Source organism: Bufo gargarizans, chromosome 2, assembly GCF_014858855.1.
Source record: "Bufo gargarizans isolate SCDJY-AF-19 chromosome 2, ASM1485885v1, whole genome shotgun sequence".
Classification (NCBI taxonomy): Eukaryota; Metazoa; Chordata; class Amphibia; order Anura; family Bufonidae; genus Bufo; species Bufo gargarizans.
This window is the reverse complement of record NC_058081.1, coordinates 110,722,499-110,745,026: the sequence shown is the minus strand read 5'-3', so window position 1 is coordinate 110,745,026 and position 22,528 is coordinate 110,722,499. Positions and strand designations below refer to the sequence as shown.

Here is a 22,528-nt window from a genome sequence, read left to right as displayed (position 1 = left end):
GGACAATCGCCCAAAAAATAAAAAAAATATGGCTCTCAGCTTTAGGATGTAAAACTGAAACAAACAACCGACAAAAAAAAAAAAAAAAAAAAAAAAAAAAAAAAAAGGTCATATTTGGTATTGTCGTGTCCATAACAACCTGCTCTATAAAAATACCACATGATCTAACCTGTCAGATGAACATTGTAAATAACAAAAAATAAAAGCTGTGCCAAAACAGCTATTTTTTGTTAGCTTGCCTCTCAAAAAGTGTAATATAGAAAAATCATATGAACCCTAAAATAGCACCAACAAAACTGCCACCTTATCCCGTAGTTTCCAAAATGGGATCTTTTTCTACTCTAGGGATGCATCAGGGGGTCTTCAAATGTGACATGGCAACTTATTATCCCAGTGAAATCTGCCCTCCAAAATCCATATAGCGTTTCTTTCCTTCTGCACCCTGCCGTGTGCCCGTACAGCAATTTATGATCACATATGGTGTGTTTCTGTAAACTACAGAATCAGGGAAATAAATATTGAGTTTTGTTTGGCTGTTAACCCTTGCTTTGTTATGGGAAAAAATTGATTAAAATGGAAAATCTGGCAAAAAAGCGAAATTCAGAAATTTAAGCTCCATTTTAATTATTAATTGGAATATATTAATTCTTGTGGAAAACCTAAAGGTTTAACAACGTTTGTAAAATCTGTTTTTAATACCATGAGGGGTGTAGTTTCTAACATGGGGTCATTTTTGGGTGGTTTCTTTTATGTAAGCCTCACAAAGTGACTTCAGACCTGAACTAGTCCTTAAAAAGTGGGTTTTAGAAATTCTGAAAAAATTCAAGATTTGCCTCTAAACTTTCGAATTTACCACTGTCATGAAGTACAATATGTGACAAGAAAACAGTCTCAGAATGGCCTGGGTAAGTAAAAGCGTTTTAAAATTATCGCCACAACGTGACATGTCAAATTTGCAAAAAATGGCCTGGTCCATAAGGTGAAAAAAAGGCAGGGTCCTGAAGGGGTTAAAGCAGATTTTTCGCTTACCTTTTCCTGTTGTGTTAAACACAACAGGTAGCTGGGCAGGCTGTATTTTCTATACCCTACAGCGAGTGTTCATGGGTAGCAGCCTCAGCGAAACCGCTGGCCGTGTGTAGAAGCAGAACAAAGTGAAGGAAAAACAGGACCAATCCAACAGTGCTGTCCCCAAAGAAGGATCTCTTAAGGAGAGTATATATAGGCAATATCTTTATTGGGCAACACGTTTCAAGGGCTCATCGCCCTCTTCACCAGGCGTTCAGAAGTGCATTTACTTTGTCAGACGCAAGTAAACGCACTTGTATATGCCTGATAGAGAGGGCGATGAGCCCTTGAAATGTGTTGCACAATAAAGACACCACTTAAATACAGGTCCTTCTAAAAAAATTAGCATATTGTGATAAAGTTCATTATTTTCTGTAATTTACTGATAAACATTAGACTTTCATATATTTTAGATTCATTACACACCAACTGAAGTAGTTCAAGCCTTTTATTGTTTTAATATTGATGATTTTGGCATACAGCTCATGAAAACCCCAAATTCCTATCTCAAAAAATTAGCATATCATGAAAAAGTTCTCTAAGCGAGCTATTAACCTAATCATCTGAATCAACTAATTAACTATAAACACCTGCAAAAGATTCCTGAGGCTTTTAAAAACTCCCAGCCTGGTTCATTACTCAAAACCGCAATCATGGGTAAGACTGCCGACCTGACTGCTGTCCAGAAGGCCATCATTGACACCCTCAAGCAAGAGGGTAAGACACAGAAAGAAATTTCTGAACGAATAGGCTGTTCCCAGAGTGCTGTATCAAGGCACCTCAGTGGGAAGTCTGTGGGAAGGAAAAAGTGTGGCAGAAAACGCTGCACAACGAGAAGAGGTGACCGGACCCTGAGGAAGATTGTGGACAAGGACCGATTCCAGACCTTGGGGGACCTGCGGAAGCAGTGGACTGAGTCTGGAGTAGAAACATCCAGAGCCACCGTGTACAGGCGTGTGCAGGAAATGGGCTACAGGTGCCGCATTCCCCAGGTCAAGCCACTTTTGAACCAGAAACAGCAGCAGAAGCGCCTGACCTGGGCTACAGAGAAGCAGCACTGGACTGTTGCATGTCATTCGGAAATCAAGGTGCCAGAGTCTGGAGGAAGACTGGGGAGAGGGAAATGCCAAAATGCCTGAAGTCCAGTGTCAAGTACCCACAGTCAGTGATGGTCTGGGGTGCCATGTCAGCTGCTGGTGTTGGTCCACTGTGTTTTATCAAGGGCAGGGTCAATGCAGCTAGCTATCAGGAGATTTTGGAGCACTTCATGCTTCCATCTGCTGAAAAGCTTTATGGAGATGAAGATTTCATTTTTCAGCACGACCTGGCACCTGCTCACAGTGCCAAAACCACTGGTAAATGGTTTACTGACCATGGTATTACTGTGCTCAATCGGCCTTCCAACTCTCTTGACCTGAACCCCATAGAGTATCTGTGGGATATTGGGAAGAGAAAGTTGAGAGACGCAAGAGACAACACTCTGGATGAGCTTAAGGCCGCTATCGAGGCATCCTGGGCCTCCATAACACCTCAGCAGTGCCACAGGCTGATTGCCTCCATGCCACGCCGCATTGAAGCAGTCATTTCTGCAAAAGGATTCCCGACCAAGTATTGAGTGCATAACTGAACATAATTATTTGAAGGTTGACTTTTTTTGTATTAAAAACACTTTTCTTTTATTGGTCGGATGAAATATGCTAATTTTTTTAGATCGGAAATTTGGGTTTTCATGAGCTGTATGCCAAAATCATCAATAGTAAAAAAATAAAAAAGTCTTGAACTACTTCAATTGGTGTGTAATGAATCTAAAATATATGAAAGTCTAATGTTTATCAGTACATTACAGAAAATAATGAACTTTATCACAATATGCTAATTTTTTTAGAAGGACCTGTATACTCGCCTAGTTTCGAGATGCATCTTTGGGGAGAGCTCCTTTAGATTGGTCCTGTTTTTCCTCCACTTTGTTCTGCACAACACAGTCATAAGAACAGAATCGTTATTACATGAAGAATACATGTAGAGGTGACAGGTAATATAAAGGTAAGGCAGTACAGAAACTAGAATTTGTTTGACCATGAAATAACTTATGGATTAAAAAAGGGCTGTGCGGCTGGTGAAAATTGACCCTTTTTAAAAAGTTTGGCCTGGAGAACCTTAACTTTTTATCATAATCACCATAGTCCTACACCACTTACTATTTTCCTCTCATAGAAGGCACCGCTGCTGTAGGTTGTAGCCAGCGTGGACGCACATTCTTCTAAGTACCATGGTTTGTATCCATTTTCTGTGGTGCTGCTGATGGAGATTGTATAGATGCTGTTGGTATAGCCATCGCAGGAGCAGTAGTCCCCTTCACGACCACCATTTCCAGATGCCCAGACAAAGATGGAACCCAATCCTTTACGACCCTACAAGCCAAAATTGGTCTTTATTAGAAATAAATGGGCACCCAATGAACAGGATTTGGTCCATTTTTCTCATTGCTCTGTATGAATATGTGAAGACTTTACAAGTGGAATTAGTATTAACAGATGCTTTTAAAAATGCTCACAATCCTGTCAGCACCATGCTATTAGCCATGTTCTGCAAGTGCAAACAATTAATAAAGGAGGGGCAGGTGGAGTCCTAATGCCTTGTGGCCCAATGCCAGGAGTGGGGGGGCTGGATTGGAGGAGTACTACGCCTGTACAGCTGCAGCTTCGTCCTGCATTGAGGACAGACAACTGGGGACCTCTGATGGCCTTCATAGAACCTAAACTAATAGCCCCCTTTTGGTGTGATCACATCCAACAGCATGTCACACGCGTGTCAGCTGTTCACACCCTACCATATGGACTCATGTACTGTAATGGAAAATTATGTTGCATTAAGTCATGCCATAACTAAAAAAAAAGCCCATTAGTCATGCATTTCCCTCTGCACCAGCGGGATATAATAGCCGATCATTGCTCTCTAGGTGGAGTAAGCTCTAAATAAGAACAGGAAACTCAGCAATAACCTTACAGCAACCAGATACATGGCCAGAATACCATTTACAGGAAAAAGTGTTATACTACAAAGAGGGGGGGTCATTTATTATTTTTTTAATGACACTTTTAGGCGTAGTTATGGTGCAGATTCTGTTGCAAAGGTGTTTTGTGGCAAAATCTGCAACTTTTCTCCGCTCAAGCCACTTTTGCAAAGTAGTGGAAAAAGGGGGCTTGGCGCGGGCCCATGTCATTCATCATTGTCCACACCAAATGATCTTAAAGTGGTTCTCTGGGCTTTTATTATTGATGACCTATCTTCGGGATCTGATATTGATGACCTATCCTGAGGATCACACTGTGAACGTGCCGTCCCCCCTTCTATCTTCCTGCTCGCCGCTGCTTTGGTGTCAGAGACACGCCAATCTAATATTGATGACCTATCCTGAGGATAGGTTAATGAAATATAGGAGAGCCTGGAGAACCCCTTTAATCTACACCAAAGGAGCTGGCAAAGATCAAAGCAAGTCCCACGGCCGGCAGCAGCAAACACCAAAGTTATGTAGAGGTTATGCCTCAACATAACTTCGGTGCATTTACCGGCAGTGCACAGGGATTACTAAATGTCACCCATACTGTATAATCTCAGTAATGCTCTTTAACCCCTTCAGCACCCTGTGATTTTCAGTTTTTGTTTAATCCCTGCCTTCCTGGAACGATAACTATTTTTCTATTCACATACCCGCAGGAGGGCTCGTTTTTTGCGGGACTTGTACTTCCTAACGGCACCGTTTTTGCACATGTTGTAAATTTCCAAATGGGGTCACTTTGGGGGGGTGGGGAACCTGCAATCCTGGCAGAGTTTTATGTTTTTACAGCGTTCCTTATGCAGTAAAACGTACCTGTTAACTTCATACCACATTCATATAGATTTTCTTGTGTTTTATTACAGAGTAAAAAATAGAAACTCCAAAAAAAAACAAAAAAAAAAAAAAACTACAGATTTCCCTGTAAAAATATAAAAATAAATTCACTTTCCCCAGCCCAATAAACAAAACTATAAAAAGTTATGGGGGTCAGATAATGGGAAGAAAAAAAATGATTTTCCCCCCAAAGTTTTAAATTTTTTAAACAGAAGAAAATCTATATGCATGTGGTATGAAGTTAAGTTTTACTGCATAAGGAACGCCGTAAAAACAAAAGCCCATAAAACTCTGCCAGGATGACTAAAATAAGCAATCGTTCGGTTGCTTCTCCAATACATTGCAGTGAATTGCTATTGAACTTTTTCGCTGATTTTTCTTTTTTCTTATGGAACCCTGCAGGAACTACAGCTGTAAAAGTCCTGGGATATCATATATAACCAATGGTTCTCCCGAACACCGCGCGTTCAGGCCCAAAGGATAGGTCATCAATACTGGAAAATAGCTAGCCCTTTTAACATTATTGCCCTGAAGCACCGAGGTCATGGGATTCATTCTGACCAAAGACAGAATCTGCACGCAAGTCTGTCGGTTCTCCCTGCGCGAGTGTGGCAAGTATTTGCTTCCTACAGGTTCCTAGCAGAGTGTCAGACACGGAGGTGTACATGGTCTAATACAGTCGTTTTAATTGGCCAGGTAATCAGACAAAGGATTAAATGAGTTATCCAGTTAGTGGTTTTCTGGGAAGTAAAAAGTTACTGCACCTATGAAAAACTTGATAGGTCACCCACCGAATGCAAAAACAAGGACGTAGAAGAACTTATCTAAAAACGGGCTAAATAGGGAGTCTATCAGCCGGTCTTCAGCGCTGAGGAGAGTGCCGCTGAGGAGAGTGCTCAGTTAAGTGCTTCTACCTCTTTTTTAGAGTTCAGCGGGGGTCACCACACACAGATCGCCACTGATCAAAATCTTTGATATTGATTGCCTAGCCTCAGGAGAAGTTATCAATCACTGATTGATGTTGAAAGAGGTTGCGGTACTTGGCCAAGTGCTGCAGTCCTTTCCTTGGCTCATGGTGTCATGTCCACCGGTCACATGGCTTTTCTGAATAGGACTAAGCTGCAACACCAGGCATACTCACCATGAAATGTATGGTGCTTTTGGTAAACTGTACAGAGGTTGCAGTGCTTCTCCAAGTGCTGTGGCCCCTTTAAACAACTAACTGGCTTAGGTCCCAGGATCTGCAAGTTTATGCCGACATACCCCAAGGCAGATTTATTTTTATTTTATTTTTTTAAGACCCCTTTAGAATGACAGCATACAAAAAAACATGGTTTTATACACCACAATCTTATCACCTTCTTAATGCCATCTTCAAACGCTTTCTTCGCCAAAGGCCCGGGTCCATCTACAGTCTTGCCGTCATCATCGGGCCCCCAGCTTGCACTATAGATATCAATGTAGTCAGGTCGGATGCCCAGCGCCTTTGCTTCAACAACATCTGTCACATCCCCATCTAACATACGGATTCCTGAAAGAATGACAAAGTTGCAGCTTATTTGTGGTTCTCCGTGAGCCAATCGGTGCAGTCTGGAAACAGAGGTACACTGAGCTTCCAGATGTAATCAGAGTGGTAGAGGACACCGACATAAAACACGTTCTTTGGAAACCTAGACAACCCCTGTAAATACAGAGTTCTCTGCTGTCAAGCTCAGCCATTTATTAGTCGCATCAATTTAATAAAAACTTAAAAAAACTTGTGACAAATATGGCCAGAAGATCAGCCTCCAGGGAGTGTCACTTCCAATCACTGCACACAGTTTGGTTAAAATGTGCTAAAGAATTTAGCATTTCTTTCAGTATGAAAATAGCAGTAATAGTGTATTTAGAGAGGACGGGTCATGCTTCCTGTCAGGTTGAACATGGAGCTGCAGGCAGCATGTTATAGAGCAGGAGGAGCGGAGCAGATTGACAGTTTTATGGGGAAAGATTCAGTACAACATGTAATGTATACATTTATATCCGTACTCATGCTGGGCTCTGTAGTCCAGGAGCCGGTCCCATCAGTGACTGACAGCTCTCTGTATACACAGTCAGAGGGAGGGCTGTCATCACTGATCGATTCCTCCTTCTGGGCTCTGTAGTCCAAATTATACTGAATCTTTTCCCATAAAACTATACGTCAATCTCCTCCTGCTCTATAACATGCTGCCTGCAGCTCAGATACCATGTTCAACGTGACAGGTTCTCTTTAAATACTTGGATTCCTAATTAAATAATCCTACAATATCTTTTCTCATACCATTGCACTGTGTCGTTATTATTCCTCCTAGAAAACTATGAATAAAGTGACAACTGGAAGTTACCATTCCTACAGGGAATGTCCCACAGGATTGGCGCATGGCAAATGTGGTGCCAATATTCAAAAAGGCTCCAAAAACAGAGCCTGGAAACTATAGGCCGGTAAGTTTAACATCTGTTGTGGGTAAACTGTTTGAAGGTTTTCTGAGAGATGCTATGTTAGAGCACGTTAACGGAAATAAGCAAATAACGCCATATCAGCATGGCTTCGTGAGGGATCGGTCATGTCAAACTAATTTAATCAGTTTCTATGAGGAGGTAAGTTCTAGACTTGACAGCAGTGAATCAGTGGATGTCGTATATCTGGACTTCTCCAAAGCATTTGACACTGTACCACATAAAAGGTTAGTATATAAAATGAGAATGCTCGGACTGGGAGAAAACGTCTGTAAGTGGGTAAGTAACTGGCTCAGTGATAGAAAACAGAGGGTGGTTATTAGTGGTACACACTCAGATTGGGTCACTGTCACTAGTGGGTTACCTCAGGGGTCAGTATTGGGCCCTATTCTCTTCAATATATTTATTAATGATCTTGTAAAAGGCTTGCATAGTAAAGTATCAATTTTTGCAGATGACACTAAACTGTGTAAAGTAATTAACACTGAAGAGGACAGTATACTGCTACAGAGGGATCTGGATAGATTGGAGGCTTGGGCAGATAAGTGGCAGATGAGGTTTAACACTGACAAATGTAAAGTTATGCACATAGGAAGGAATAATGCAAGTCACCCGTACATACTAAATGGTAAAATACTGGGTAACACTGACATGGAAAAGGATCTAGGAATTTTAATAAACAGCAAACTAAGCTGCAAAAAACAGTGTCAGGCAGCTGCTGCCAAGGCCAATAAGATAATGGGTTGCATCAAAAGGGGCATAGATGCCCGTGATGAGAACATAGTCCTACCACTTTACAAATCATTAGTCAGACCACACATGGAGTACTGTGTACAGTTCTGGGCTCCAGTGAACAAAGCAGACATAGCAGAGCTGGAGAGGGTACAGAGGAGGGCAACTAAAGTAATAACTGGAATGGGGCAACTACAGTACCCTGAAAGATTATCAAAATTAGGGTTATTTACTTTAGAAAAAAAGACGACTGAGGGGAGATCTAATTACTATGTATAAATATATCAGGGGTCAGTACAGAGATCTATCCCATCATCTATTTATCCCCAGGACTGTGATTGTGACGAGGGGACATCCTCTGCGTCTGGAGGAAAGAAGGTTTGTACACAAACATAGAAAAGGATTCTTTACGATAAGAGCAGTGAGACTATGGAACTCTCTGCCTGAGGAGGTGGTGATGGTGAGTTCACTAAAAGAGTTCAAGAGGGGCCTGGATGTATTTCTGGAGCGTAATAATATTACAGGCTATAGCTACTAGAGAGGGGTCGTTGATCCAGGGAGTTATTCTGATTGCCTGATTGGAGTCGGGAAGGAATTTTTTATTCCCCTAAAGTGAGGAAAATTGGCTTCTACCTCACAGTTTTTTTTTTTGCCTTCCTCTGGATCAACTTGCAGGATGACAGGTCGAACTGGATGGACAAGTGTCTTTTTTCGGCCTTATGTACTATGTTACTATGTTACATAGTTAACTACTACATATGTCCCTGCATAGTCAGACTGTGGGGACCCACCCACAACTGGCAACATACCTGTCAATTTAATAAAATTTCTAGAAGGAATAACACAGGATTGACACAAATATCTAATAAAATGTGCCTCAATTGTTTTTACGTGGAGGATACTAGTATTTACTAAAACAGACGTGAGGAAACTGAGGATATCAGACAGGTCCTCAAACATACATGAGGACAGCATAGTGGCTCAGTGGTCAGCACTTGTCAGGGACCCAGGGGGGCTGTTCCTCATCAGGTTCGCAGGCGCGGGCATTGGATGCAGGTAGCTCCTCCTCCTCCTGGCAGGGCATCCGGCGCTGGTGTGGTCAGTGCGCGTGTGCAGGTCGAGCGCCGGGTGCTCATGCGCGGTACGCAAGCCGCGCGCGCGGAGATGCGAGCGTAGTGCGCACGAGCCATTCAAAGCCGCAGGTGCTACTCAGGCTGGGGGAGGACTTCAGCCTTCACCACTCGCTCTCAGCCTGATGATTGGCCTCTGACTAAGGAAGCTTCTTGGTTGCCCTGGCAGCCAGGGGCGGTCCTGGTTTCCCTGTGTATTTAAAGCTGGTCAGAGCCTTGACTCATTGCAGAGTAATTCTACCCTATGGTGAACACCCAGCTCCCTTCTGTGAAAGTGTTTAAGTCGGACTTTCCGGCTACCGAACCTTTGCTTGACCCTTCAACTACGATTCCTGCTGCCTGCCACGACCCGGAACTGGACCTGACTATCCAATTGGATTATCCCTTTTTGTACTACGCCATTTCTGGACTTATTTTGTCCCTCCCAAGGGGTTCCAAACCTGGCCCACTACTCCAGCCCTGACAGCACTATTAGCTTGCAGCACCAAGGTCCTGGATTCAAATCCTAGGTTCTTCGCTCCTGAGCCCCATTCTAGGCAGAGGGATGTGAATGGTGTCCTCTGTAAGCTCTGTGGTACACCATCAGGAAGGAAATAAAATACAAATATACCTCAGAACTTGCAGATCGCTGCTGTAAGTTTAAGTTTGTATGCATTATGTGGCTTTGTCAATGAAGAGTCTCAAAGCTGGGACAACCTCTGAAAGAGCTCTTAGGTCCCGAGTTTAAATAACTCCACATGGTCTAAAATAATGAAGGAAATCACGATCAATCCCCTGCTGCTTCTGATGCTTCACAGCCCCCCAGTCTCTGCTTTATGGTAATGAACACTAGCTGTACTGGTGACCTGCCTCAATGATTAGTGAGTGGTCAGCGGAGGACCACGGAGCAGTATGAAGCATTGGTAAAGGGCGTATGACTTATTTTACACCATGAGGAACCTTTACACCTATATAATACTCCAATTATTAATGCAGTGTTTCTCTAATTAAACAGCCTCCAAAAATAAAACCTGTCTCAAAATACAAAAAACTGTTAAAAACGACCCATACCCACATAAGTATATGGGACCATATGGAGATTTCTATATATCAATAACTATTCTTATTAAAAAGCACAGTGAAAAACCTATCATGCCAACTGCAAAGATTATTAATTGTAAGTACACAGTGCATAGGATATACAGAATAGCTGAATACAGCCCCAATGCCATTTTCTAATCATTTCCCATGGGGATCAATGTGATCCCCATACAGCAATTTTTTCCCCCCAAATTTTTCATTAAACATTTTCAGAGTAACGAAAAGTTACTAAACCAAAAGATTACATACATGTAACAGGTCCTTGTACGTAACCATACAAAACAGAAAATAAATCAAAGACCCAATTAACAAAGCCCTCAACATTACGTGCCATCATTAGAGAATTACCTTTGGAGGTAACCTGGGGAGTAGGTAATTAAAAAACGAGAAAGGGAGGAGAGGGAAGAAAAAAAGCGACCACACAACCTACTGTCATGACATTGTGCAAAAAATATGAGAGGGAACTTGAGATGACAAAAAGGATCAGTAAGAACAGTAACGCTGCACCCGGCTGTAGAAGAGGGTCACAGTCCATCTCCATTAGAGGAAGCACTTTCAATACATGCAAAATTCCCCCAGGATGATAAAGTGGGACAGATCTTTGACTACAGGACTGTACCAGCTTCAGAACCTGTGGCCGAGTAATCTTATTCCAAGTGTGAAACTGAGCACCCCGCAAATTGCTCCAGAAAAAAAAAAAAAAAAAAAAGAGAAAAAAAAGGTATCCCATAGGAACAGAACTTTACGCAGGTGAACATGAGAAGATGGGGTAGGAAGAGCAGAGGCAACAATGGGGGAAAGGACCCAACCTTCTTCAGGAGCTGGAAGGCAGTCAGTAGCCAAACTGTCCTATCTGAAAACAATTGCAGATCATTAATGTCCATAGGCGTGTGCACCCTAATCAAGCCAACTCGAGGTTCTGACAGGGCCGGAAAGTAATTTTTTTATTTTTATTTGGGGGCTGATGGAGGCTTCTGGGGGGGGGGGCGCTGATGTGAGGCACTGGGGGGGGGGCTGATGTGAGGCACTGGGGGGGGGGCTGATGTGAGGCACTGGGCGGGGGGGGCTGATGTGAGGCACTGGGCGGGGGGGGCTGATGTGAGGCACTGGGCGGGGGGGGGCTGATGTGAGGCACTGGGCGGGGGGGGGGCTGATGTGAGGCACTGGGCGGGGGGGGGGGGGCTGATGTGAGGCACTGGGCGGGGGGGGGGGGCTGATGTGAGGCACTGGGCGGGGGGGGGGCTGATGTGAGGCACTGGGCCGGGGGGGGGCTGATGTGAGGCACTGGGCCGGGGGGGGCTGATGTGAGGCACTGGGCCGGGGGGGGGCTGATGTGAGGCACTGGGCCGGGGGGGGCTGATGTGAGGCACTGGGCCGGGGGGGGGCTGATGTGAGGCACTGGGCCGGGGGGGGGCTGATGTGAGGCACTGGGCCGGGGGGGGCTGATGTGAGGCACTGGGCCGGGGGGGGGCTGATGTGAGGCACTGGGCCGGGGGGGGGCTGATGTGAGGCACTGGGCCGGGGGGGGGCTGATGTGAGGCACTGGGCCGGGGGGGGGGCTGATGTGAGGCACTGGGCCGGGGGGGGCTGATGTGAGGCACTGGGCCGGGGGGGCTGATGTGAGGCACTGGGCCGGGGGGGGCTGATGTGAGGCACTGGGGGGGGGGCTGATGTGAGGCACTGGGGGGGGGCTGATGTGAGGCACTGGGGGGGGGCTGATGTGAGGCACTGGGGGGGGGCTGATGTGAGGCACTGGGGGGGGGGCTGATGTGAGGCACTGGGGGGGGCTGATGTGAGGCACTGGGGGGGGCTGATGTGAGGCACTGGGGGGGGGCTGATGTGAGGCACTGGGGGGGGGCTGATGTGAGGCACTGGGGGGGGGCTGATGTGAGGCACTGGGGGGGGGCTGATGTGAGGCACTGGGGGGGGGCTGATGTGAGGCACTGGGGGGGGCTGATGTGAGGCACTGGGGGGGCGCTGATGTGAGGCACTGGGGGGGGGCTGATGTGAGGCACTGGGGGGGGGGCTGATGTGAGGCACTGGGCGGGGGGGGGCTGATGTGAGGCACTGGGCGGGGGGGGCTGATGTGAGGCACTGGGCGGGGGGGGGCTGATGTGAGGCACTGGGCCGGGGGGGGCTGATGTGAGGCACTGGCGGGGGGGGCTGATGTGAGGCACTGGGGGGGGGCTGATGTGAGGCACTGGGGGGGGGCTGATGTGAGGCACTGGGGGGGGGGCTGATGTGAGGCACTGGGGGGGGCTGATGTGAGGCACTGGGGGGGGCTGATGTGAGGCACTGGGGGGGGGCTGATGTGAGGCACTGGGGGGGGGCTGATGTGAGGCACTGGGGGGGGGCTGATGTGAGGCACTGGGGGGGGGCTGATGTGAGGCACTGGGGGGGGGCTGATGTGAGGCACTGGGGGGGGGCTGATGTGAGGCACTGGGGGGGGCTGATGTGAGGCACTGGGGGGCGCTGATGTGAGGCACTGGGGGGGGGCTGATGTGAGGCACTGGGGGGGGGGGCTGATGTGAGGCACTGGGGGGGGGGGCTGATGTGAGGCACTGGGCGGGGGGGGCTGATGTGAGGCACTGGGCGGGGGGGGGCTGATGTGAGGCACTGGGCGGGGGGGGGCTGATGTGAGGCACTGGGCGGGGGGGGGGCTGATGTGAGGCACTGGGCGGGGGGGGGGGCTGATGTGAGGCACTGGGCGGGGGGGGGGCTGATGTGAGGCACTGGGCGGGGGGGGGGGGCTGATGTGAGGCACTGGGCCGGGGGGGGCTGATGTGAGGCACTGGGCCGGGGGGGGCTGATGTGAGGCACTGGGCCGGGGGGGGGCTGATGTGAGGCACTGGGCCGGGGGGGGGCTGATGTGAGGCACTGGGCCGGGGGGGGGCTGATGTGAGGCACTGGGCCGGGGGGGGGCTGATGTGAGGCACTGGGCCGGGGGGGGCTGATGTGAGGCACTGGGCCGGGGGGGGGCTGATGTGAGGCACTGGGCCGGGGGGGGGCTGATGTGAGGCACTGGGCCGGGGGGGGCTGATGTGAGGCACTGGGCCGGGGGGGGGGCTGATGTGAGGCACTGGGCCGGGGGGGGCTGATGTGAGGCACTGGGCCGGGGGGGGCTGATGTGAGGCACTGGGCCGGGGGGGGCTGATGTGAGGCACTGGGGGGGGGGCTGATGTGAGGCACTGGGGGGGGGCTGATGTGAGGCACTGGGGGGGGGCTGATGTGAGGCACTGGGGGGGGGCTGATGTGAGGCACTGGGGGGGGCTGATGTGAGGCACTGGGGGGGGGCTGATGTGAGGCACTGGGGGGGGGCTGATGTGAGGCACTGGGGGGGGGCTGATGTGAGGCACTGGGGGGGGGCTGATGTGAGGCACTGGGGGGGGGCTGATGTGAGGCACTGGGGGGGGCTGATGTGAGGCACTGGGGGGGGCTGATGTGAGGCACTGGGGGGGGCTGATGTGAGGCACTGGGGGGGCTGATGTGAGGCACTGGGGGGGCTGATGTGAGGCACGGGGGGGCTGATGTGAGGCACGGGGGGGCTGATGTGAGGCACGGGGGGGCTGATGTGAGGCACTGGGGGGGCTGATGTGATGCACGGGGGGGCGGATGTGATGCACGGGGGGGGCTGATGTGAGGCACTGGGGGGGCTGATGTGAGGCACTGGGGGGGGCTGATGTGAGGCACTGGGGGGGGCTGATGTGAGGCACTGGGGGGGGGCTGATGTGAGGCACTGGGGGGGGGCTGATGTGAGGCACTGGGGGGGGCTGATGTGAGGCACTGGGGGGGGCTGATGTGAGGCACTGGGGGGGGCTGATGTGAGGCACTGGGGGGGGGGGCTGATGTGAGGCACTGGGGGGGGGGGCTGATGTGAGGCACTGGGGGGGGGGCTGATGTGAGGCACTGGGGGGGGCTGATGTGAGGCACTGGGGGGGGCTGATGTGAGGCACGGGGGGGCTGATGTGAGGCACGGGGGGGGCTGATGTGAGGCACGGGGGGGCTGATGTGAGGCACGGGGGGGCTGATGTGAGGCACGGGGGGGCTGATGTGAGGCACGGGGGGGGGGGCAAAAAAGGGTAAATTACTCTTACCGGTAATTGGATTTTCCAATAGCCTCCACAACGGCATTCACAGGAGGGTGTCCCCGCCTCCAGGACAGGAAACAACGAGGAAGCACAGGATTTAAGGAGCCTCCTCCCCTTACCTTACCAGTCAATAAGAGAGGACACAGAAGTGATGCATAACAAATTATATATTATAGTAAACAAATTACATCATTCATTTACATTTAAAGCTTGGGAGGGAACCCAATGCCGTTGTGGAGGCTATTGGAAAATCCAATTACCGGTAAGAGTAATTTACCCTTTTCCCCGGCGCCTCCACAACGGCATTCACAGGAGGATTAACAGAGTAATCAATATTAGGGGGGGGCCACACTAGATAGGACCTCACGACCAAAGGACAAGTCCTGATCCCTTACTACATCTAGCTTATAGTGCCGAAAAAAAGTCATAGGGTTGGCCCATGTGGCGGCCCTGCAGATCTGTTCCAGAGGGACTGCCTTCGTTTCTGCCCAGGATGAGGCTACTGCCCTTGTAGAATGAGCTTTTAGTACCTCCGGCGGCTGACAGTTCTTGGTAACATAGGCAGAGGATATTATGTTCCTAATCCACCTAGCTATGGTTGACTTGCTAGCCGCTTGCCCCTTATTAGGGCCCTGGAATTGTAAAAAGAGATGGTCCGATTTTCTAAGCGGTTTAGTGGCCTGAAGGTAAGAAAGGACTGATCTCCTGACGTCCAGATTATGGAGAGTATCTTCCGAATCATTAGAAGGAGACTGAAAAAAAGAGGGTAGGGAGACTTCCTGCTCACGATGAAATCTGGATACCACCTTTGGGAGAAAGGCTGGACAGTGCCTGAGGATTATACGATCATCCAGAATTGTAAGATAGGGAGGCTTGCAAGAGAAAGCTTGAATTTCCCCCACTCTTCTGGCAGAGGTTATGGCAACTAAAAAAACCGTCTTCATGGTGAGGAGCCTTAGAGGGATCTCATCAATTGGCTCAAACGGAGGAGTAGTGAGAGCAGAAAGAACCAGGCCCAAATCCCAGGGAGGAACCACTGGACGAGGGAGGATCTAAGTTCTTCCTGCCCCCCTCAAAAACCGCTTGATCAGAGGGGAATCTGCTAGTTTTACGTCCAGGAAGGCGCTGAGCGCGGAAATCTGAACCTTCAGAGTTGATGGACGGAGGCCTTTTTCTAGCCCCGCTTGCAGGAACTGGAGGACCTGAGGAACATCAGGAGAATCTACACTTCCCAAGAAGGACAAAAAGGCATTCCAGGTTCTCAGGTAGATCCGGGAAGTTACCGGTTTCCGGCTTTTGAGCATCGTGGAGATGACTGCGTCCGACAGACCCTTCTGTTTTAGCAGGAGGCGTTCAGATTCCAGGCCGTCAAACTGAGTTGATTTACACTGGGGTGATTTATTGGTCCCTGGTGGAGTAGGTCCGGGATTGATGGCAGTGTCCAATAAACACCGGCTGACAGTCTGAGCAGGAGTGGAAACCAAGCCCTTCTTGGCCAGAAGGGGGCCACCATAATTACGTGGACCCCTTCTTCCTGAGCCTTTACCAGGACCCTTGAAATGAGGCTGAATGGAGGGAAGGCATAAAGGAGCTGTCTTGGCCACGGCCTGGAGAGGGCGTATAGCCATCCCGGGCGATCCATTTGCGAGAGGGAACAGAACTTTCTGACCTGCTTGTTGCTTTTGGTGGCGAACAGATCTAACACTGGGGTCCCCCACATTCGGCAGATCTGGCTGAAGACGCAGTGATTTAAAGACCATTCGGCCTCCCTTAAGAGGTGTCGACTGAGATAATCGGCCACCACATTTTTTTCCCCCTTGATATGCACCGCCGAAAGGGACAGAAGGTTTCTTTCTGCCCAACAAAAAATGCCTTGGAAAGGGAATTTTGTAAAGGGAAAGGAGAACTCTGTGGACAGCTGACAGCTCTCTTAAATTTGAGGAGGCGTCCTGCATGTCTCTTCCCCAGGATCCTTGAACTACCGCTCCTGAAGAGTGACCTCCCCACCCTGAGTTGCTGGCGTCTGTTGTAATGACCATGACATCTCTTGGGCGCCAGTGAACTCCTATGCTCAGGTTCCCTTTTACTCTCCACCAGGTTAGTGACTGTTTTACCTGTCTGGGAACGTGAACCTTTCTGTCTAGAGACGAGTTCTTTCCGTCCCATGAAGATAGGAGAAAGGTCTGAAGGACTCTTGTATGACTCTGGGCCCACCTTACTGACGAGATTGCGGCTGTTAGCAGTCCCAGTACCGCCATGATGTCTCTTATCGAGGACCGATCTTTGCTGGAAAAAAGAGACACTGTCTGGATTAAGTGAGACTGTTTGTCTTGAGGAAGAAAGGACATTAGACGCCTTGAGTCCAACAGCACCCCTAAAAACACTTTTTCCTGACTGGGGATAAGGTCTGATTTTTTGGGATTTATTATCCACCCTAGAGTTGTAAGACAGTCCTGGATTTGTTTGAGGCGTGAATGTAGAAGTTGGCGCGACTCCGCAAACACCAGAAAGTCGTCCAGGTACGGGACGATCTGTACCCCCTGAAGGTGAAGGAACTTCATGACATCTGACATTATTTTTGAAAAAACTCTGGGGGCAGAGGATAGGCCGAAAGGAAGGGCTGTGAACTGAAAATGGGACAATCTTCCCTGATAATAAATTGCGATCCTCAGAAAACGCTGGTGCCTGTGGTATATTGGGACGTGGTAGTAAGCGTCCTGAAGGTCGACGGTAGCCATAAAACAGTCCTGCGGAAGGATCTGAGTGGTAGATTTTATGGTCTCCATTTTGAATCTTTTGTAAACAATGGATTTGTTTAAGGACTTCAAATTTATTATCAGGCGAAAGGAGCCATTTGGTTTTTTTATCAAAAATATAGGGGAATAGAAGCCTTTGCCGTGTTGTTCTTCCGGAACAGGGATGAGCACTCCTTTGAGGATTAAGGTAGTTATTTCTGACTCTAGGGATGCCTGTTTGTCGGGCTGTTGCCTTTGGTTGATACAAAAAAGACTTGGGGGTGGGGAAACAAACTCTAGCTTTAGGCCCTCCTTTACGGTACGAGTGACCCAAGGGGAGGCGTGAATTTCTTGCCAGGCGGAGGAGAATTGCTTTAGCCTGCCCCCTACCTGGGTTGGCGTGTCACTGGGTAGGGCGGATAGAGGTTTCTGGCTTAGGAAGGTATCCTCTTCCTCTACCCCTAGAAGGTTGCCATCTTTTTGAGCCATCCCTTTTACTCTGATCAGATCTTGCCCTTTTTTGACTTTGAAAGGAGCGTCTCTGTTGGTAAAAACGGTTATCAGAGGGGAAACCTTTTTTCCTATCGGAGGCCTTCTCCAGAATATCGTCCAGGGCGGAGCCGAACAATCTATCCCCCTCACATGGGATGGAGCACAGGCGGTTTTTAGAACCTGCGTCCCCAGTCCATGAACGGAGCCATACCGCCCTACGGGTCGCATTGGCCAGAGCACTGCTCCTTGCAGAGAGTCTAACCAAGTCGGCCGAGGCGTCTGCTAAAAAATTGGATGCTCTTTTCAGGGAGGGAAGAGAGTTTAAGATCTCCTCTCTGGACGTACCCCCCGACAGATTGCTCTCAAGCTGGTCTAGCCAAACCGAGAGGGTTCTGGCCGTACAAGTGGACGCTATGCTGGGGCGCAACATTGCTGTATTTGTCTCCCAGGATTTCTTTAGTAGGTTTTCACATTTTTTGTCCATTGGGTCTTTCAGGAGACCCATATCCTCAAAGGGCAGCGAGGATTTTTTAGAAATACGGGCCACTGGCGCATCTATTCTGGGAGTTTTGTCCCACAAATCAGAGTCAGATTCCGAAGAGGGGTACTTGCGTTTAAAGGCGGCCGAGACAGTCCACCTTTTATCAGGATCCCTCCATTCCCTGGAAATAAGGGCTTTGAGGTTATTGTGGATGGGGAAGGATCTCTTCTTTTTCTCCCCCAAGCCCTGAAAGATTTGATCGTGAAGGGACTGAGTCTCTTTGACATCTTCTAATCCCAGCGTAGATTTAATATCCTTCAGTAGGGACTGTGTTTCCTCGGGAAAGCACATAGGCCTCCCTGCGGCCTCCTCAGAGGATAAGGAGACCTGATCATCCTTGTGACAAAACCAACCTCGCCACGGTGTTTTGGAGGGGGCTGGTTGCTAGCCTCTTGCCTCAGGATTATGGCCCATAGTAACTGTAAAGGAGAAAACAGGCCGGCCGCACAGCTTAAATCTGTCTTTGGAATTGTGTTTTATGTTATTATGCGTTCGGTTAAATTGTATGTTATGTGAGGGCACCCAGATAGCTAATATTATTGTATTCGTGTATTCTGAGTGCCATTCACCTAATGATATGCACTCAGACTTGAGCTATCTGGGGATATGTTAAATGTCTGTGTTTGCTGTGGGGGTGTGCCATTGTGTGTTTGGGTGGTGATTCCTGTCCTGTTGTCTCCACGTGTGTATTGGTGATCTCCCCTTTGTCCTGAGACATAATTGGATTGCTCCTCGGGTGTCGCCAGGCAGAGAGGAGGAAACCATGATGCATTGTGGGGATATGTTGTGTCTGTGTATCCTGAATTTCTGCATATCTGTACTGTGTCGCAGTCTCCATTCTGGTCCCCTAAGGGCGTGGCCACCAGATGGGGACCTGCATAAATACGGGCGGGTAGCCCTCAATAAAGTGTTCCTGTTTTATCCTTCATCATGCTGAGACTGGTGTTTGGATAACTGATCAAACTGGGGGATTGCTATACGCTGAAGATTTGCTATACTCCCCTGGCATAACTACTAGCTCTTGTAAGAGCTGTTCCTGCTCTCTGGCTGTAGGAGAGGTTCATCCACTGGAGCCTTGTCGTAGGTCCAGCGTGGGTGGAGGACGGTGAGACCCCAACCAAGCTGCGGCGGTTCGTGGGGTCTGTAGGGCGTACGGTGTCAAGTGGAGTGCTTGGAGTCCTCGGAAAGCACTAGGAGCATCTATCGACGGAGGTACCCGGTCGGGGTGCTAGGAGATCCGTTACATTGGTGGCAAGCAGTGGGATGGCGTCCTAGTGTGAGGAGAAGCAGCTCGGAGACACCGTTCGTGGAGTATATTGAGGGCAACGCTAGTATCCGTACAGCGCCCCTGGCTACAGCAGGATGGAATCGGCTAGTCTTCGAACAGCGTTCCACTACGAGGAGGATGATGACCCGGACTGGAGGGATGCAGTCCGGAAAGGCGTCTGGCATGAGGCCCTGGAAGATGTACAGCGTCGGCGGGGCGAGTGTCTCCCCAGTGAGGAGCAGCAGTTGCGGATGCGAGTGGCCCTGCGAATGCCCCTTCTGGGAGAGGAGCCCCTGAATGAGTGGGTGACAGAACTGGAGAGCCTGGTATGGAAGGAGCTTTGGCTAGATGACGCCTACCAGGCACTCTGGTGGTATGTGATTCGGCACTCTCCCTGGATGGCTGAGCACGACAGACCCGAGGGTGAGGATTATGATGGCCCTGGCCTGTTTGAGGCCTTCGCAGAACCGGAGTTCGGAGATGCTGGAGGGTCCCGGTTCTGGGATATCTATGACTACAGAGAGGTTATGCATGATTGGGCTACAGCGAGAGAGGTGAGACAAGACCTGGCATCTCTAGTCACAAAGGAGTGGGAGCTGGAGCAGGACTACCAATACTTCTTCAGCTCAATTCGGTCCCAATATACACTGCCAGAGAGCTGGGTGGCAGTCCCAGACCTACAACCCTACAGCTGGGAAGACCCGACTGAAGTATCCCCTGCTTCAGTACCAGCTACAGAGGTAGGGGTCCTCATAGACTGGTCCTGTGAGGAACCACAACAGGCAGGTGGAGAAGGGACCGAGGGCTCTCCACCGGGATGCTGGGATGCTGGCCCAGACCCTCAGCGGCAGCCGGAGTTGCCAGGTGTGGACGCAGGTGATCCTGACTCGCAAATGTTGAGGGACCTCACAGACTGGTCCTGGGAGGACCCACAGATGGCAGGTGGAGATGGGACCGAGGTCTCTCTACTGGCCCTACAGGGATGCTGGGCCGCCTGCCCAGATCTCCAGCGGCAGTACATATCACAGGGAGAGGAGACAACCGGTCTCTCTCCCCAGCGGCAACCTGAGTTCCAGGGGGAGGAGATGCGGGGTCCCTCTGCCTTACAGCAACCAGAGTCCTGGGGAGGAGAGGCAACCGGCCTCACCTTCCACCAGCAGCCGGAGATACCGGGAAAAGGGGAACACAAGCCCCTCTGCATGGGCGCAGATGAGACCGCGGGCTCGGTGCCAGTCCTACAGGGATGCTGGACAGTCGGTCCAGATCCCCATCCATCTCCGCAGGGATACCAGGAGGAGGAGGTAAGCGAGCCCTCCCCTTCCCAGCTACTTCCCAACAGAGTTCTGGGGGCAGGGGATGAGCCTGTGCTACCCACTGATTTCTTCCCAGCGGAAGAGCTGGCATCAGGGCAGAGCGCCGTCGGCCTCTGCCCTCCCCTATCCTCTACTCCAGAGCCGGACTTCCCACAGGCTACCCCAGCGGAAGAGCTGGCCTCTGGGCAGAGCGCAGTCGGCCTCTGCCCTCCCCTATCCTCTTCTTCAGAGCCGGACTCCCCACAAGCGACCCCAGCGGAAGAGCTGGCATCAGGGCAGAGCGCAGTCGGCCTCTGCCCACCAAGTACCTACAGCTCCAAGCTGGAGAACCACAAGGCAGCAAGGAGTCGCAGATGCCCGCTCAACAGCTGGGGACATACGGAACAGAGCCAGGCCCCAAAATTCAACAGGTCCAGTATGGGGTTGTGGTTGGACTGCCAGACTAACTCAGGTACTGACCGTGAGGTCAGGTATCTGGTTAGTCTTCCCTGGAAGGGGGAGATGTGTGACAAAACCAACCTCGCCACGGTGTTTTGGAGGGGGCTGGTTGCTAGCCTCTTGCCTCAGGATTATGGCCCATAGTAACTGTAAAGGAGAAAACAGGCCGGCCGCACAGCTTAAATCTGTCTTTGGAATTGTGTTTTATGTTATTATGCGTTCGGTTAAATGGTATGTTATGTGAGGGCACCCAGATAGCTAATATTATTGTATTCGTGTATTCTGAGTGCCATTCACCTAATGATATGCACTCAGACTTGAGCTATCTGGGGATATGTTAAATGTCTGTGTTTGCTGTGGGGGTGTGCCATTGTGTTTGGGTGGTGATTCCTGTCCTGTTGTCTCCACGTGTGTATTGGTGATCTCCCCTTTGTCCTGAGACATAATTGGATTGCTCCTCGGGTGTCGCCAGGCAGAGAGGAGGAAACCATGATGCATTGTGGGGATATGTTGTGTCTGTGTATCCTGAATTTCTGCATATCTGTACTGTGTCGCAGTCTCCATTCTGGTCCCCTAAGGGCGTGGCCACCAGATGGGGACCTGCATAAATACGGGCGGGTAGCCCTCAATAAAGTGTTCCTGTTTTATCCTTCATCATGCTGAGACTGGTGTTTGGATAACTGATCAAACTGGGGGATTGCTATACGCTGAAGATTTGCTATACTCCCCTGGCATAACTACTAGCTCTTGTAAGAGCTGTTCCTGCTCTCTGACTGTAGGAGAGGTTCACCCACTGGAGCCTTGTCGTAGGTCCAGCGTGGGTGGAGGACGGTGAGACCCCAACCAAGCTGCGGCGGTTCGTGGGGTCTGTAGGGCGTACGGTGTCAAGTGGAGTGCTTGGAGTCCTCGGAAAGCACTAGGAGCATCTATTGACGGAGGTACCCGGTCGGGGTGCTAGGAGATCCGTTACAATCCTGCAACTCCCCTTCATCCAGATCCACCTGCTCTGATATTTCCAGATTTAGGGAACGGGAAGGCCCAGGGGAAGGTGCCAGTTGTCTAGAGTCAGCTGCAGCCTTAATCTCTTCTCTAATGAGGGTTCGCATGGACTCCACGAAGGAAGGGGATTCTTCAGCGATAACCCTTTCAATACATCTAGGGCAGAGGGACTTTTGTGGGTCCGACACCAGGCCCTTACGGCAACCACCACACTCCGGCGCCCCGAATCCCCTTTGGCTTTAAGCTTCCTGGACTCACTGTCCTAAGGGAATAAAACA

The 22,528-nt window shown here is 49.9% G+C and overlaps 1 protein-coding gene across 2 annotated transcripts in view; it reads right to left on the bottom strand.

Moving 5' to 3' along the window:
- The window catches only part of PCSK6 (proprotein convertase subtilisin/kexin type 6), a 248,014-nt gene that overhangs the window by 76,545 nt on the left and 148,941 nt on the right, over positions 1 to 22,528 (bottom strand). For both annotated transcript variants that reach the window (XM_044279403.1, XM_044279404.1), the window contains exons 7-8: positions 6,316 to 6,488; positions 3,264 to 3,476 (exon numbers count right to left, since the gene is read on the bottom strand). In XM_044279403.1, the coding sequence (XP_044135338.1) occupies positions 3,264 to 3,476; positions 6,316 to 6,488 (386 nt within the window). The remainder of the gene's footprint in view (positions 1 to 3,263; positions 3,477 to 6,315; positions 6,489 to 22,528) is intronic.